At 50.7% G+C, this 17,033-nt stretch overlaps 1 protein-coding gene across 1 annotated transcript; it reads right to left on the bottom strand.

The window, feature by feature from the left end:
* Window positions 1-15,578: 15,578 nt before the first annotated feature.
* Window positions 15,579-16,709, bottom strand: LOC107297876 (hemoglobin subunit beta-2). The gene is made up of 3 exons (XM_015827234.1): window positions 16,565-16,709; window positions 16,225-16,447; window positions 15,579-15,802 (listed from the first exon to the last, which is right to left on the bottom strand). The coding sequence occupies exons 1-3, from the start codon at window positions 16,654-16,656 to the stop codon at window positions 15,674-15,676; spliced, it is 444 nt and encodes a 147-aa protein (XP_015682720.1). The 5' UTR covers window positions 16,657-16,709; the 3' UTR covers window positions 15,579-15,673.
* Window positions 16,710-17,033: the final 324 nt, after the last annotated feature.

A 17,033-nucleotide genomic window follows, 5' to 3' on the forward strand; every position in this document is an offset into this window, starting at 1 on the left:
CTACAGATTTACCTTTGCCTCTTGTAGGGTCATCTGACACACTAAAGTCAGCATGGTGGATATAAACTGTGCCTTGGTGCTCCTTTCCTCCGGTTGAGACCCTGGGTGGTGAGCATGCTTTCTTGCAGATGGGCTGCCACCCCCTCGCCTCTCCGGGTCTTGAATTTTTGAAAAGCAGCATTTTAAGGTGGGAGCCTGCTTGTTGCAAGGCCAAGGGACGTCCTCCAGCCGCCATGGTTGCCTCCCTTCCAGGGCTGCCAGGTAGCTGCAACCCCTGGCTTTCTTCAGTAGCATCTCCAGCCACTGAGACAAAAGATGCAGGAAAGTAATCAGCGGTGCAGCAACAAATGTGGGTCTCTCTCTCTCTCTCTCTCTCTCTGCATCCTGATTACTGTGGTTTATATTTTGCTTGAGTTTTTTTTGTAGAATTGTGTATTACGTCTTTGTGTTGATGAGCTGTGTACTGGCCTAGAGGTGGAGCTCTCACCTCACAATCAGGAGGCTGTGAGTTCCATCAGAAACAGCGGCAGATATTTCTCTCTCTGGGTGCAATGAGTAATTGTCTGCTGTGAACTTTGTATAGGCATCAGGAGGGGTAAAATGTTTAGTAAAATAAGAAATGGATGGTGGAAATTTTGGCTTCATTGCCACACCCCCCCCAGATACGAGCGTTTATTTAGCGAGAGTTCACAAAAACGAGGTTATTCAGAAAGGGCACTTGCATTAGAAATTCAAAATTGTGATCAAAAACAGGCCTCGGTAGCCATGTGACTTGGACTCAGTCTCGGCTGCTGCGGCGGCCATTTTAACTCTGTGACTTGCTGCGGCGGCCATTTTAACACTGTGACTTGCCTGGGCCGGTTTGGGCCTACAAGAAGCCAGAAGTGGAGTTTGTTTTGGGGGGGAGGTTGGTCACATGGCCAAGCACGATCAGGCCGGCAGGACCCTTTGTTTTGTTTTCCTGGAGTTGCCTGTGGGACATCTGCTGCTTGCTGGGCTTGAGGACTGGGCTTGTAGAGAGCTAGAATTACTTCTGTATTTTAAAATATTTTTTGTTACTCTATAGTACTGTGCTGTATTGTTTGCGATTACTTTGGGAACTGCTGTGCTTTTTATTGTTTTGTAAGTACAGCAGGGGTCTTCCAACTTGGCCTTTTGATGACTTGTGGACTTCAACTCCCAGAATTCCTCAGCCAGGCATGCCTAGTTGAGGAATTCTGGGAGTTGAAGTCCAGGGGTCTTCCAACTTGGCCCTTTGATGACTTGTGGACTTCACCTCCCAGAATTCCTCAGCCAGTGTGCCTGGCTGAGGAATTCTGGGAGTTGAAGTCCACAAGTCATAAAAGGCCCAAGTTGGAAGACCCCTAAATTAATGAGTTTGATTTTAAAATGTTGTAATATTGAGTCTGATTCATTTGATGATTACGAGCCTAATGGGCAGGCTCTATTAGGCTCGTACCTCAGGGACTACCTGTACTTAATCTGGATGTGTTTAGCCTTTTTATTGTTTTAAAATATTTTTAGTATTTTTGAGTAAGTATGCATCTATGTGTCTCTTTCTGTGTGTGTGGTATGTGTGTGTGAATTGTAAGCTACCCAAAGTCATTGACTGGGGCAGCTATAGAAATTGAACAGACAAACAAATAAATCAAACTTTAAGATGAGAAAATAGTGGCAGGAAGCCAAGGGCAAATAAAAGCCGGGCATCAGAGCATCTTCCTGCTTCCTTCATCACATGGAAGTGAGAGTTGGGTATGTTGTTGAAGAAAAAGTCTTCATCATGGTTCAGTCCAAGCCGGGAATAAACAACATGACGACTGCTTTAGAAAGAAGGTTGCAGTTTATTGAAGAGGAGAGCCAGACAGGAAGATGACTCTGGAAGAAAAGAGAGAGAGCACATGTAGTAGGGAGCGGGTTTTATACCTTCTGGGGCTCTAGAGGTGGTTTCCTGTTCCTGTTTAAGGGTTTGTATTTCCTGTGTTATGCACTTTGACCTGAGTCTGACTGTGCCCCTTTGGCATCCGTGGGTTAATCCTATTAGGTCCTGTCTTAAAGTTTGGGTGGGGTGTGTAGATTTTAGGTGTCTTTGTCTTCCTAAGCTTTCTAGCTGGAGGCCTCCAGCCTTTCTGAATGGATTATCACATCTGCATTTCTACAGAGCCGGTTTCTGCTTGGGGGAGGGAGACTTGGGGCTATTAAGAAAAAAAACTGGGCATGCTTTTCTGCCTCTTTAAGATCCTTTGAGGAAATATAATATTCTGCCCTTTTAATATTTCCTTCTCGGGGGGGGGGAGCTGACTTTCCACAATGTTATGAAAGTAGCAATAGAAGAGAATTATTTGTAACTCAGGGTTGAAACTGGGGGGTTGGACTAGAAGACCTCAAAGGTACCTTCCAACTCTATTGTTGTTGTTGTTATTGAAATGAGGCACCCTTGGTGCTCTCCAAAGTTGGCTGTTTTCTTGCAGATGTTTCATCATCATCATCAATGCTAGGAGGGAATGGGGGAGAGGAGGAGGAGGAGGAGGAGGAGGAGGAGGAGGGCGGTGGGGTCCAGCTTGGTGGTTTCCTTGCAGACGTTTCATGACCCAACTAGGGAACTCATCAGCACTAACATTATCACTAGCACTGATGATGTTGTCTAGTCAGGTCATGAAACGTCTGCAAGGAAGCCACCAAGCTCAGAGGGCACCAAGGACCCCTCAACTATGAAAGTAGGTTGGTGGATTTCAGGAGCAACAAGGAGACCCCCAAATCCCTGGTGCAGAAGGATGATGGAAAGAACACAGAGAGGATGGCTAGCATGAGAGGAGGAACTTGCGTTGCTTTGATCCTTGAGAGAATAAATGAAGAAATAGCCAAAGAAACAGAACAGCAGCAACATCCTTTCTCCGTGGGGAAAGTACCCAAACTGGGGCTGCTTTCTCTCTCCAGAGTCCTCTTCTCCGTCACTTCCCCAGAGGAACCTCAAGAGGGGCTGGGGCTCCCGTCCTTCAAAGCCCTGGGCTCAGAGAGCGCTTTGAGAGGCTCCCTGAGTGAGGCAATGCCAGCTGGGAGACCCCCAAGCACCGCTGTCATTTCAGGACTGTGATGTCACGGCCATGATGCCACAGTGGATTTGGGGGAGCAGGGTGAACATTCCCGGGGGGGGGGCAGGAAAGAAAGCACTGGCCCCTGGATTGGGAGCAAGGCCCGGGCAAGGCCTGCCTGCTGAGGGGGCTCGGGGCTCTCGTAAGGCAGAGCGAACCACCTGGGAGCCTCCCCAGGACCACCCGTGACCCCCTGGCCTCGCCTGCCCTTTGGCTAGGAATGGACGGGTGGGGGTACCCCAGCCATGAGCAATGACCCCAGCGCCAGCCCTGTGGAGAGCAGCAGGGAACCCAAAACCATAAAGGTGACTTTGAAAAGCTCAGGGAAGACCCAGTACTGTCAGCTAGCCGAGAAGAGCACCGTTGGGGAGCTCAGGAAGGCGGCCTCCCACCATTTCTCGGTCAACAAGGAGCAGATGCTTTTGATATTTGCGGGGAAAATATTGAAAGACCAAGAAACTCTTCTTCAGCACGACATCCAAAATGGAGGCGTAGTGCACGTGGTGGTGAAAAGGCCAGAGCTCAGAAACAACCATGCCCTGCAAACACACCTGGCAGCACCAGGCTGTAGTGCTCCTGGCCCAGCTGCCGGGGTCTCGGAGTTTTCCGGAGGGGTTAACTTGCAACCGTTGCTGAGAAGCATCAGGAGAGACCTGGTGACCCTGCTAGACCTTTTTAGTGAGTTGCCTCAGCACTTTCAGCATCATCCAGAGCTCATGTTTCAGGTGGTGAGGAGTTCCACCATTCAGAGTTTGCTCTCCGATGAGTGCAACCCTCTAACCGTCACCTTCATCCTGGGAGTCTCCAGCCTGGTCACTCTGAGAGTGATGCAATCAAGAGCCGAGAAGAAGGAGGAGGTGTTTGGTGACGGGGAGGTTGCTGACGTTCTGGAGAAAGCTTTTGTGCAGAACCTCCTCGCCAACACAAAGGAGATGGCCCAGTTCGTGTCAGAGAACCCGGAGCTGAAAGCGTTTGCTCAGGAGACGCCACAGTTTGGCAGGCTGTTGAGCCTCAGTGGCTTAACTAAGATGATGGTCATCTATAAGAAGCTCCCGCAACTGGTGGGCACCGTCACGCCAGGCATGAGCCTTGAAGCAGACATGCTGGATGATCTGGAGTCCTTCCGCCAGTTGTTTGTTGACATCCGCCAGGTCCTCTCCAGTCCAGAGGTTCAGGATGAGCTTGAGGAAAGGATGCTGAGGCACACTCTTGAAACCAGCCCTTCCTTAATCCGACTTGCTAAAGAAAATCCAAGCGTTGGCCACATGCTGAGCAATCCGAAGATTGTGGGAGAAATAATCAGGTACATCCGGAAGCCAGAAGTCAAGCGGGAAATGGACAGGCATTGTGATCGGATCCTGAGCAACCTTGAAAGTTTCCCAGGAGGCCATAACATCTTGCAACGCATGTATAAGGAAATCGAGGAGCCCATCTGGAGTGCAATGGAACAACAGTGTGAAAATCCTTTTGCCACACAGGGGGTGAGTCCAGCTTCAAATCAGGCCATTCTGTCCCCTGGACTAGAGAACAGAGCCCCTCTGCCGGACCCCTGGGTCCCTCGGCAGCCGCCTACCGGGCCTCAGGGGATGGGCCAGGCCACCCGCCAGAGAGGTGCTGCCAAAGAGGGAAGCCTCTGTCCAGAGAAGGTACCAAAAGGGGCCCAAGTGGATTTTAGTTTAGAAAGCGGTCAAGCGAAGGGCTTTCTCCTACCCGAAGTGTCAAATGCCAGCCCAGAGACTCCCGCCTCTTCCTTGCTGGGTGGGAAACCCCCAGCAACAGAGCCTCCATCCTCGCAGGCTCCGGTAGTCCAATCTCAGGATCTGCAGGACCTGCCTGGCCAGACTAATGCAAGCCCAAGAGAAGGGCTGGGTTCTCAAGAGCTGGGGGAGACAGAAGGCAACCTTGAAACATCGACGGAGACTCCACCTGGCTCCAGTCTTCCCTAGTTCCTCTCTATGAGATTCCCACTCGGCTCAGGGGTCTTTGGTAATGGCAGAAGCCTATCAGCCAACCAAGTCATTGCCCATCCCTTTTCAAGACTGGGGACAATAAAGAACGTTCTTTGTGGACCAGCGAAATGCAGTGGACATAGTATACTTGGATTTCAGTAAGGCATTTGACAAAGTAGACCACAACCTACTTCTTGGTAAGCTAGAAAAATGCGGGATAGACAGCATCACCACCAGATGGATTTGTAACTGGCTAACAAACCGTACTCAATGAGTAGTCCTCAATGGCACTACATCCACATGGAGAGAGGTAAGCAGTGGAGTATCATAAAGTTTCATCTTAGGCCCAGTACTCTTCAATATCTTCACCAATGACTTAGATGAGGGAATAGAAGGGGAATTTATCAAATTTGCAGATGATACTAAGCTGCAGGAATAGCCAACACCCTAGATGATAGGCTCAACATCCAAAAAGATCTTGACAGACTTGAACAATGGGCCCTATCCAAGAAAATGAGTTTTAATGTGGAGAAAAGCAAGGTTTTACACTTAGGCAGGAAAAAAAACAGGGTACAAGTACAGATTAGCTGAAACCTGGCTCAAAAACAGTCAGTGTGAGAGGGACCTTGGAGTCCTAGTGGATGGCCATTTAAACATGAGCCAACCATGTGCGGCAGTAGCCAAAAAAGCTAGTACAATCCTGGGTTGTATAAACAGAGGCATAGAATCAAAATCACATGAAGTATTAGTACCGCTTTATAAATTCTTAGTAAGACCACACCTGGAATATTGCATCCAGTTTGGGTCACCATATTATAAAAAAGATGTTGAAATTCTGGAAAAAGTGCAGAGAAGAGCAACAAACATGATTAGGGGACTGGAGGCTAAAACATATGAAGAATGGTTGCAGGAATTGGGTTTCTCTAGTGAAAAAAAGGACTAAGGGTGGCATGATAGCAGTCTTCCAGTATTTGTGCTATCATAGAGGAGAGGGAGTCAAACTATTCTCCAAAGCCCCTGAAGAAGGCAGGACAAGAAGCAACGGATGGAAACTAATCCAGGAGAGAAGCAACCTGGAACTAAGGAGAAATTTCCTGACGGTGAGGACAATTAATCAGTGAAACAGAAGTTGCCTTCAGAAGTTGTGGGTGCTCCAACACTGGAGGGTTTTAAGAAGAGACTTGTCTGAAATGGTACAGGGTTTCCTGCTTGAGCAAGGGGGTGGACTAGAGGACCTCCAAGTTCCTTCCAACTCTGTTATTCTGATTTCCCCCACATATTTTACAAACTGATAATTGTTGGAGAAGGGCTGGCAGAATCAAAAGAGGCATCAGCCCAGAATCCCTGCGTAGACACGAGCAAACTAAGGCCAACCTCCCTTGAATTCCATTGACCCTTCTCTAACTCCAAGCAGGTCTCTCACCTGAGCTGAGATTAGCAATAAATCAGTTTAATTGGACCTTCATGTGTGGACCTGGTCTTTTACACCTGACAATAATATAAGATCACAACTATTATATTTTGCAAAAGATGCTGATTATTGCAACCGACCCAGGAAGATTGTCACATGAGCTGTTTTATGTCCCGATTGTTTCTTTCACATCCTCCTTTCTCCCTTGTCCAACTCTTCGTTGTCTTCTTTTTTCCAATTCTCTTCCCCAGCCCGCCCATAAGCCCCCAGTTCTTCATGGCTTCATTGCCCAATTCTGACCCTGCCTATTTTGCCAGGAAGCTGTGGGCACTCCATCACTGGAGGTTTTTAAGGAGAGACTGGACAGCCGCTTGTCTGAAATGGTATAAGACCTCCTGCTTGAGTAGGGGGCTGGACTAGAAGACCTCCAAGGTCCCTTCCAGCTCTGTTCTTAATTGAATTGAAGTGTCCACATTATTTACATTCCACAAAACTCTCTCATCCCTTCTGCCTCTGNAAAGTTATTATAATTAATTAGTAATATATTAATAATATTATATTAAGTATTGCTATTTCATATTAATTATCATGATTGAATATGTATACCCGGACGGGTGTACTTGCTGAAGCGTTGACTTATTGTGGGGGACATCCCCACTACTGTATCTACCCCTTCCCCTGGTCTAACCTTTTTTGTTTGTCACCCCTTGTCATACTCTTTTTTTTTTTAATTTTTATTATTTAAACCAACAAAACAAAACAAAACATAACACACATATATACACAGTATATATTTTAACAGCAATTTCGTAACAGTAATCTTCTATTATTTACATTTCCCCCCCCTTATTCTTCTTTAGAGTATTTGTCCTTGTTGCCCCATTATTTCTTATTTGCATTTTTCTTCCTCCATACATTATTATACACACATTTTCCACTTTTAACCTTTCCACATTTATTCCCTCTTATTTCTACTCTCCAGCCAGTCATACCACTTGTTCCATATTAAATAGTATTCTGTGTCATACTCTTATTGATCCCACTTCCCCTTTATCCTTATAAAATCTAATAAAATATTTATATATATATAAAAAGGTGGCACCCTAATTGCTCCTTGCCTGCAGTCCCTGCATGCCAACCAGGAGGAAGGGGCGAGAGGGGGGCCTTGTGGCTGCTTGGTGGGACCAGGAATCCAGCTGTGCTCATCCAGTATCTTCTTGCCCACACATGGAACGGAAGAGAATGACTATGGATGGGGAGACCTGGTGCCCGCGTGGCATCATCTTCTCCCTCGCAGCACTGGTTCTTCCGAAGGATTTTGGGCAGTTGCTCCCTGCATTCCTGAGAAGTCCAACCTGCTTGGAGGGCAGGGGAGCCAGTCGGCCGGCAGACGCTCTTCTGCTGGTGGGCTACCTCAGCCCCACGCTCGCTGGTCAGCCCTTCCCAAAGCAGCCGCAGGGCCCTCTGGACCGGCTGGACTTCCCCTCCTTGGGGTGTTCTCAGTACAGCCCCCCCCCCAAATCAGCAGGATGCCCTGGACTTTGGAGCCCAGCATCTCAAGTCTGCAAGGCAGTCAGAGGTGGACTCTGTGAGAGGAAGAGGAAGGCCAGGTGAAAACATCAAAAGACTCACCTGGATGGGAAGCCTTGGTCAGTAGGCAGAGATCCAGCATCACCGATGTTTATGAAGCTTTCTTGGGAATCCCAGGAGATGGAGGGGGGGAAGGAGGAGGGTGGAGGAGGAGGAGGAGGAGAGTGGAGGAAGCACTCCTGTGCTGCAGCCACATGGCCTTTGAGACATATGAGTGAATCTTTTTGTCTTTAGAAGTCCCTCCCATTATTTTCTGAAGGCAATTCCTCCAGTGTGCACTAAATAAGTATTTATCCTCGACTTACAACGCTGGGCCACCTTCTCCATTGACAGCTTCTTGTTGAAAGCTTCTGCTTTGAATAAAATTGGAATTGTTGAGTCAGAGGAGGCTCTAGTTAACTCCTGGCTTTTGGCCACCAGAGAACAACTCAGCCAACCAGGCTACAAAGGCTTCTTGCCCCCGGAATCCTCTCGCCTTTCAAACATCACCTTGAGCAGGGGCCTTCAAACCTGGCCCTTTTATGACTCGTGAACTTCAACTCCCAGAATTCCTCAGCCAGCATGGGGGAACTATGGCCCCTTCATGACTCGGGGACTTCAACTCCCAGAATTCCTGAGCCAGCATGGAGAAAACTTTGGCCCCCTCATGACTCCTGGACTTCAACTCCCAGAATTCCTGAGCCAGCATGGGGGAACTATGGCCCCCTCATGACTCGTGGACTTCAACTCCCAGAATTCCTCAGCCAGCATGGGGGAACTATGGCCCCTTCATGACTCCTGGACTTCAACTCCCAGAATTCCTGAGCCAGCATGGGGAAACTTTGGCCCCCTCATGACTCGTGGACTTCAACTCCCAGAATTCCTGAGCCAGCCTGGCTCAGCTTGGAAACCTCTCCCTTTCCCCTCAGCATGGCTGGCTCAGGAATTCTGGGAGTTGAAGTCCACCAGTCATAAAAGAGCCAAGATTGCCTACCCCTGACCTTGGGTGTTCAAAGGCTTTTCCTCTCTGATCCCAACTCCATTCCCACCCTTCCTGATCCTCAAACATCCCTCCAAAGGTCACTTGTGAGCACGGAGCCAGTAAGCAACATAAACTGTATGGATAAAATGAATTACAATATAAAGAATCTGTGTGGGGGGGGAAGGGGTTAGAATAATTAAAATAATTTTAGCACAGTTTGAAATATTTTAATGTTGGTCTGCTTTAACCTTTCAATTATTTTTCACCTGTTCTGATAATCTGTAAGCCACCCAGAGTCACCCCATAGAAATGATATCCAGCCTAGGAAATTAATAAATGAGTAAAACAAATAAATTTCTGTAAACTCCAAAAAACCACTTGGTTTCTGCTAACGTTTAACTGCTTTTGGATACTTCAGTGAACTCTTTGCTCTGTAATGACAGGACTGAGGCGTCCTGGGTGCCCTCTGAGCTGCCTGATTTTCTTGCAGATGTTTCATTCCCCCAACTAGGCAATTACATGTGGCTAGCACTGATGATGTTACCTAAAGGTGTGTGTGTGTGTGTTTCCAAAAGGCAACTGGACTTTGTTTCTCCTTGAAAACATTTTGTTTCTTATCCAAGAAGCTTCTTCAGTCAGAGCTGAGAATCTCCATAGGCATTCTGACTGAATGGTGGGGAGTGGAAGGATTTATATTCCTTGCAGTCTTCTGGTCATTAGCACTCTCTCTGAGAATGACTCTTGGAGTCACTTGGAGGCTTATCTGTGCCCTCAAAATCACCCGGATCAGAGTGCAGATGGGTGCGGAGCCTTCTTGGAGCTGCTGAAAGGACCGTGTTGCAAACGGGAGGTGGGTGGTGTCGTATCTTTCCCGCACTGTTGAGGGAGGGCTGTTCAGCGTTAATGTAGATGGCCTCTTTGGCCCCTCTTTCAAGCCAGTGGCCCTCTCTCTGTCCAGAATGTGGATTTTGCTGNGCTGCGATTTTCGGTGGCAGACCATCACTTGAGCAACAAATGTTGGATGAAATCAGGAAATCGGAAGGTCAGATTTGTGAGGGACACCTAGAAAAACAAACGTCCTGTGTGATTACTTGTCGGTTGCTAGAGTTTGTGGTCTCTTCCCTCACAAGTCACAATGCCGTGCAAGGGGACGTTCCCTTCCTCTTCTCTTGCCAGGGGTCCCTTGGCCTGACCCAGTGTGGGCCAGAGAAAGCAAAGGCCGTGATGTGTTCTAGAACAGGAGGCACCCTGAGGGCAGCTGGAGGTGTCCCTGGGCTTACAGGAGGAGATGGGCTTCCTGAGTCTTCCTTCCTTCCTTCCTTCCTTCCTTCCTTCCTTCCTTCCTTCCTTCCTTCCTTCCTTCCTTCCTTCCTTCCTTCCTTCCTTCCTTCCTTTTCTCCCCTGGCCTTCTTGGAGCCAGAAAAGCAAGCCTGGTTAAAAGCAGAGGACCCCTCCCCAAGAGCCAGCCCTGTCCATGGTCCTGAACAGAAACCCTTCCTTGCTGGATGGGATCCCTTCCCCCTCTGGACTCCTATATAGGTTTTATGCAACCCTTTTATGAAACGCCTGCCTTTTACACAATAAGTCTCCCAATCCCTTGTCGGTTACCATTATTCTTGTTGCAAAATGGCATAAATCGTACCTCCCCCAGCTGAATAAAAGCAGATGATATAATAATAATAATAATAATAATAATAATAATAATAATAATAATAATAATAATAATAATAATAATAATAATAATAATAATAATAATAATAATAATAAAGTTGGAAGGGACCTTGGAGGTCATCTAGTCCAACCCCCTGCTCAGGCAGGAAACCCTACACCATTTCGGACAAATGGCTGTCCAGTCTCTTCTTAAGAACTTCCAGTGTTGGAGCATTCACCGCTTTTGGAGGCAAGGAGTTCCACTGGTTAATTGTTCTAACTGTCAGGAAGTTTCTCCTTAGTTCCAGGTTGCTTCCCTCCTTGGTTAGTTTCCACCCGTTGCTTCTTGTCCTGCCTTCAGGCGCTTTGGAGAATAGCTTGACTGCCTCTTCTTTGGGGCAGCCCCTGAGATATTGGAACTCTGCTATCATGTCCCCCCTCGTCCTTCTCTTCATTAAACCAGACATACCCAATTCCAGCAACTGTTCCTTATATGCTTTAGCCTCCAGTCCCCTAATCTTATTTGTTGCTCTTCTCTGCACTCTTTCTAGAGTCTCAGCATCTTTTTTCCATCGTGGTGACCAAAACTGGATGCAGTATTCCAAGTGTGGCCTTACCAAGGCCTTGTAAAGTGGTATTAATACTTCACCTGATCTTGATTCTATCCCTCTGTTAATGCAGCCCAGCACTGTGTTGGCCTTTTTGGCAGCTGCAGCACACGGCTGGCTCCTATTTGTAGAAGAGCAATGAGTGAAAGCTACTTTTCAAGATGGACCCTAATATCTGACGGTGCAGTTCAGGAGCTCCCAGGGTGCAGAAAGTGGTGCCCCAGGGACAGACCTACAGCTGAGGGGCACAGAGGACCTACTGGGGGCGATGCCAGGGTAGGGGTGGGCAATGCTCTTGGTGACCCCCAAGAATGGCTGTGGGAATGTGGTCCTGGTTGAGGGTCCTCTGCGTGGTCCGTGAACCCGGAGAGGCCTCCAAGCCCTCTCGATCCAGCAGCCTCAGTAGAAGTTCTGGTTCTTTGCCTCCTCCTGAGGTTTTCTAGGCCCAGCAACCTTGTGGGGAAAGAGGGAGGGAAAAGAGGAGGGCGCTGTGGGGCAGGAGCAGACCCTTGGCATTCTGCTGCAGCAAGGAAGGGGTTAAAGAGGCTTTCCGCAGGAGGAAGGAGGCAGACGAAGGAAGGGGGGGGACATTTAGAAGGGGACACTGGACAGTTTTAGAGAAGAGGCAGCCAATATCACACAATAAAAAGAACGGCGTTCTGCATCTCCTATCAGGGACGGTTTATTTGACAATAAAGTTGCTGAACGGCCAAACACAGGAAGACGTTTAGATGATCCTACGCAAAAGGTGCGAGTCTCCGAACTAGCTCGCCAGCCGTCCTGAATAGGATTCGCACCTCACACGGCTTCTACAAATGGGGTACAGCGTCCTCCTTTTCAGTGTGACTGTGGGGGCTGCACCCCAAACTTCTGATCACATTGTGACCAGCTGTGAGCTGAGGGCATCTACCTGTCCGGGATCTGATTTCTTTTCACATAAACGAGGTTGCACTTCAGTGGGTAGATGGCATAGAGACATCGGTATTTGAATATAGATCTTTTTCACATTCGTATTTTACTCTGTTTTTTTAATCTAGGGCAAATGTTTATATTGCAAGTCTGAGTAGGGTGTGGCCTACGCTAAATAAAATAAATACACAGCGGAGTGTTAAATGCACAGTTTGTGAACAGCTGCTTCTCTGGGTCAATGGGGCAGAAGGTGGTTGCAATGTACAGGACGAGACAGCCTGTGCTGCTAGCAGAAGGAGCCTTGAAAGAGGCAGGACAAGCACCCCAGTTCCATCGTGGCTGTGGAGGGGGGGGAAGCAAGGCTACACTGACTTCTCCCCAAAATGCATGTGGAAGAAACGTCACTTCTAGCCAGCTTTACCACACAGAGGGATCACCAGAATCTCTCCAAAGTTAAAATAAATGAAGGGTTTTAGAAACACCCCACCATCACCCCCTTTTCAATCCTAGGGGTAACCCAAGTGGTCTCACACTTCTTGGAAAAACTGGAGAAGCAGGTGAAAGACCCCCCCCCCTCTGTGCTTCCCCGCCCTGATGGAGTTTTGAAGCTGTTTCTTCAGTTGATCGAGTCATCCCTATGGAGAGGTTTAGGGGACGCCCCGATCTCCTCTTTCGCTCCCCTGTCCCAGGTATTTGAAAGGGGCAGAGACGGACCAGCCATGAATCTGGAGCCAGCCGAAAGAAAAGGCAGGAAGAGCTCACCGGGTCATGTGAAGAGAGCGACTCTCTGTCTGGTCCCTGGCATCAGCTGCGCCTTGCCCGTCTCCCATCTTCCCTGCAGCCGCGCCCTCCTTCTTACCTCTCACAGGTATCCTGCGGAGCTGCGCCCTGCGGCCCTCACCACTCCTTGTCCCCAGAAGACCCCTCCCTCAAAACGCCCTGCTCAGAGGCACAGCAGCCTGGCTCCCTCTTGGGGGGGGCTCCCCCGGAAGGGACCTGCCCGTGACTTGCCCAGGGCCAACAGCTGGGACCGCTCTGTGCCTCCCGAGCTTTGGGAGCTGAGGGCAGGAGATCTCAAGCACAACTCACCTGGGACTGAGCATCCGGCAGGCCTCAGGGGGTCCTTACCTGGAAGGTGCGCCTGCGCTGGAGAGAGGAGTCTTCCTTTGCACAACAAGTAAACTGAAGAAGCTCTTCGGATGAGAAACAAAATGTTTTCAAAGGGAAAAAAAACCAAGAAAGTCCAGTTGCCACCATGTCACCCCTCGTCCTTCTTTTCTCTGGAATAGCCAGACCCAAATCCCGCAGCCGTTCTTCGTACGTTTTAGTCTCCGGGCCTTTAATCATCCTACCTAGTTGCTCTTCTCTGCGTTTTTTCCAAAGTCTCAACATCTTTTTTGTAATGTGGTGACCAAAACCGAATGCAGCAATCCAGGTCTGGTTTTACCTAGGTTTTATAAAGTGGTACTAATATGCGATTATGATTCTATGCCTCTGTTTATGTACTGTATTAGCTTTTTTGGCTGCTGCTGCTGCAGTCAAGGGATCGTCCACTGGGACTCCGAGGTCCCTCTCACAGTTGCTGTTTTTGAGCCAGGTCTCGCCCAGTCTGTATTTGTACCTTTGGGTTTTTCCTACCTAAATGTAAAACTTTGCTTTTCTCCACATTAAAACTCATTTTGTTGGCTAGAGCCCATTGTTCTACAGCTGGCTCAGGCATTCTGGGAGTTGAAGTCCACGAGTCATAAAAGAGCCAATGTTGACTACCCCTGCCCTAGACCATTCCAGACAGGTGGCTGTCCAGTCTTTCCTTGGAAACCTCCAGTAACAATTCCTGAAGGAAACTTCTTTCCACGGATTGTTCTCACTGTCAGGAAGTTCCTCCTTATTTCTAAGTTTGGTTCTCTCCTTGGTGAGTTTTCTTCCGTTGCTTCTTATCCTGCCTCCTTCAGGGGCTCTGGAGAATAGCTTGACTCCCTCTTCTTTGGGGCAGCCCCTGAGATATTGGAACACTGCTATCATATCCCCCCTCGTCCTTCTCTTCGTTAAACGTGACATTCCGGCAATTATTCTTTGCACATTTTTAGCCTGGGGCTAGGAGGAAGGAGGGTCCCTCTAGCTTCCTCTCTGCCCCCTTGGGCAAAAGCCAGGTGGGGAGGGTCCTAGCGAGGATGGCCGCTGAAGCAGGGGGGTCTCTGCCCCACCCCCACCCCACGCCTCTTTTCCCTCTCTTTGGATGCCCCCCTGCCGACCTGTATCAAGTTCCCTCCCCGTCCCTCAAAGGCTGCCCCCTGGTGGAGCCAGGCAGTATGACGGCTTCCTTGCAACCCTCACCCTGCCCTTAAGATGCAACAGCCGCCCCCCCCCCACTCCACCCATGAAGACAGGGCTCTTCCCACACGCCGTGGGGCAGGGTGGGAGTGGAGGCCCCAAAGGCTGTTCTCTGGCCGCGTGGAGGTTGGGAGCACCGGAGTTTTCTGTGTGGTGTTTACGTGATTGTTGTCAATATTGTTGCTATTGCTGCATTATTTGGGGGCTCCCAAGGTTGAATTTATTAATTTATTTATTATTAATTTTTAATTTGTACCCCGCCCTTCTCCTCATGGGACTCAGGGCGGCTAACAGCCTCATAAAAACCATCTAATAAATGAACGCTTCTAGAAATGCAAGGCTGTTGCATCTGGGTTCAGCCGTGGGGAAACCGAAGGGGGTCGCTGCCTTGGGGGGGGGGGCTCCCCAACCTGGTTCTCTGCCCTCCTGCCTCTGAGCCCCACAAGACGGCTTGAGAAGGGCAGGCTTTGAGCAGGGCCTCTGTCTGCGTGGCACCCTGCTCAGTTTCCCCACCGGACGCGGGGCAGGTTAGGCCAGCTGATCTCCCCCCCACACACCCCCCGCCTCTCCATTAGCTCTGTTGCCGGCATCTTCTGCCCTTTCCCAAAAGCCCCCCCCCCAGGCCCCCATGAGCTAAATTTGGTGAATATTGGAGGGGGGGCAGTGAGAACTTAGCAAGTTGTGTCAATTTATTGTGCCCTCTCCCCCCCCCATGTAAGAAATAATTAAGGTTCCACTCCCCAGTTTCGGGGTTGAAGTTCTATTTCCTTTCTTAACCTGCAACGCTTGGGGTGGAGGAAGATGGGGGCTCTGGAGAAGGACCCCTCCCCCAGCAAAGGAAGAATGCACGCACGCACGCACACATACACACACATGGAAACTGCAGAGTTCAATGAGTTCAGCAAAGGGCAGGACTGTTGCTTCCCCAGCCCCGACTTCGCCCCAGAGAAATCCTATTCCTTTCCCTCAACCCCCCAACTGTGCTCCGCTGGGGTCGGGTGGGGGGCTTCGGGTGACCCAGCAAGACTGCTCCCCTCCCCCCAGTCTCCCTCCCAGGACCACAAAAGCACAACGCTCTGCTTGTTCCGAAGAGGACTTTTATTGCATCATCCGTGGGCTACGGGGGGCTCCAGGCGTGTCGGGGGGGCAGGCGGCTGCTACGCCTACTGGGAGGCCTAGTGGTACCGGCGGGCCAAGGCGTGGGCCACCACATTGATCAGCTTCTGATAGGCGGCGTGGGTGCAGGGGGTGAAGTCTTTCCCATAGTGGCCGGCCAGGACAATTATGAGGATGTTGCCCAGAAGCTGGAAGAGAGGGGGGGGATACTGACGCCATCTGCAAAAGAGCCTTTGCTGGCCTCTCTGCCCTTTGCCCCCTCCCCACCCCCAGCCCCACCCTGACACCGAACCCAGAAGGAGCAGTGGAGATGTTCAGACGCTCCTCCTTTCCCTCCCGGATTGGGCCAAAAGGCCAGGAAGGAGCTCAATCCGGTCCCAGGCCAGCCCTGGGACCGGATGGACACCGGCCCCTCTCCTGGGAAACAGGAGACTTTGGCTCCTTCCTGGCCCCGAAGGGGCTGCTCAGAACGGGGCCCACTGCTGCCATTTCAGGGCAGGACCCAGCCAGAAAAGGCTGCCCGGCGGGCGAGGCTTCAGGTGCCAAGGAGACCAGGTGCCCAGCCCTGGAGGGAGGGGGGGAGGGAGGGAGGGGGGGGTTTCCACCTCACCTTGAAGTTCTCGGGGTCCACGTGCAGCTTGTCGCAGTGCAGCTCGCTCAGCTTGGCGAAGGTCTCCTTGATGTTGTCCAGGTGCTTGATGGCCTCTCCGAAGGAGGTCAGCACCTTCTTCCCGTGGGCCCTGACCTGGGGGTTGGCGCAGATGGCGCTGGGGCCGGAGAGGTTCCCGAAGTGGGTGAAGAAGCGCTGGGTCCAGGGGTACACCACCATCATCCTGCCAGGGGAGGGAGGGGGGGAGAGAGAGAGAGAGAAAGGGGAGAAGGAGGAGATGGTGGGGGGGGGGTCCCGCGGGCCCTGCCCTCCCCTCCCCCGGCCCTCCCGGAGCTCTTACTTCCCCAGGGTGGCAGCGCCGACTTCGGGCACGTCCACCTTGCTCCAGAGGCAGGTGATCAGCTGCTTCTCTTCGGGCGTCCAGTGCACCATGGCGGCTGCTGGAGGAGGGAGCGCAAGAGAGGCGGTTGGCGAGAAAGACGGGGGGAGCTGAGTCCGGACCTCGGGGCCGACTTTTATACCCTCCCTGCGCCCCGCAGCCCCGCCTACCCGGATCCGGCCTCGCCCGGACCCGCCGCCTCGGCCGGCCGCCCCTCGTCCCACTCCCGCCCTCCCTCTCTGTCTGTCGAGGGAGGGGGGCGCGCAGAAGGCCGCTCTCCCCCGTCCTGCTCCAGCTTTGCGCCCGATCCCCGGCGCACTTCAGCGCTGGGCTCGTGTCCGGGACGCGACTGGATGCCGCTGCGCCTTTCCTGGGCCGGCAACGCCAGCGCCGCGTCCGAGCCCAGGTGCAGCTGCCCCTCCGCCCGCCC

Source organism: Protobothrops mucrosquamatus, unplaced genomic scaffold (genome assembly GCF_001527695.2).
Source record: "Protobothrops mucrosquamatus isolate PMUCROS unplaced genomic scaffold, P.Mucros_1.0 scaffold3567, whole genome shotgun sequence".
NCBI classification, from domain to species: domain Eukaryota; kingdom Metazoa; phylum Chordata; class Lepidosauria; order Squamata; family Viperidae; genus Protobothrops; species Protobothrops mucrosquamatus.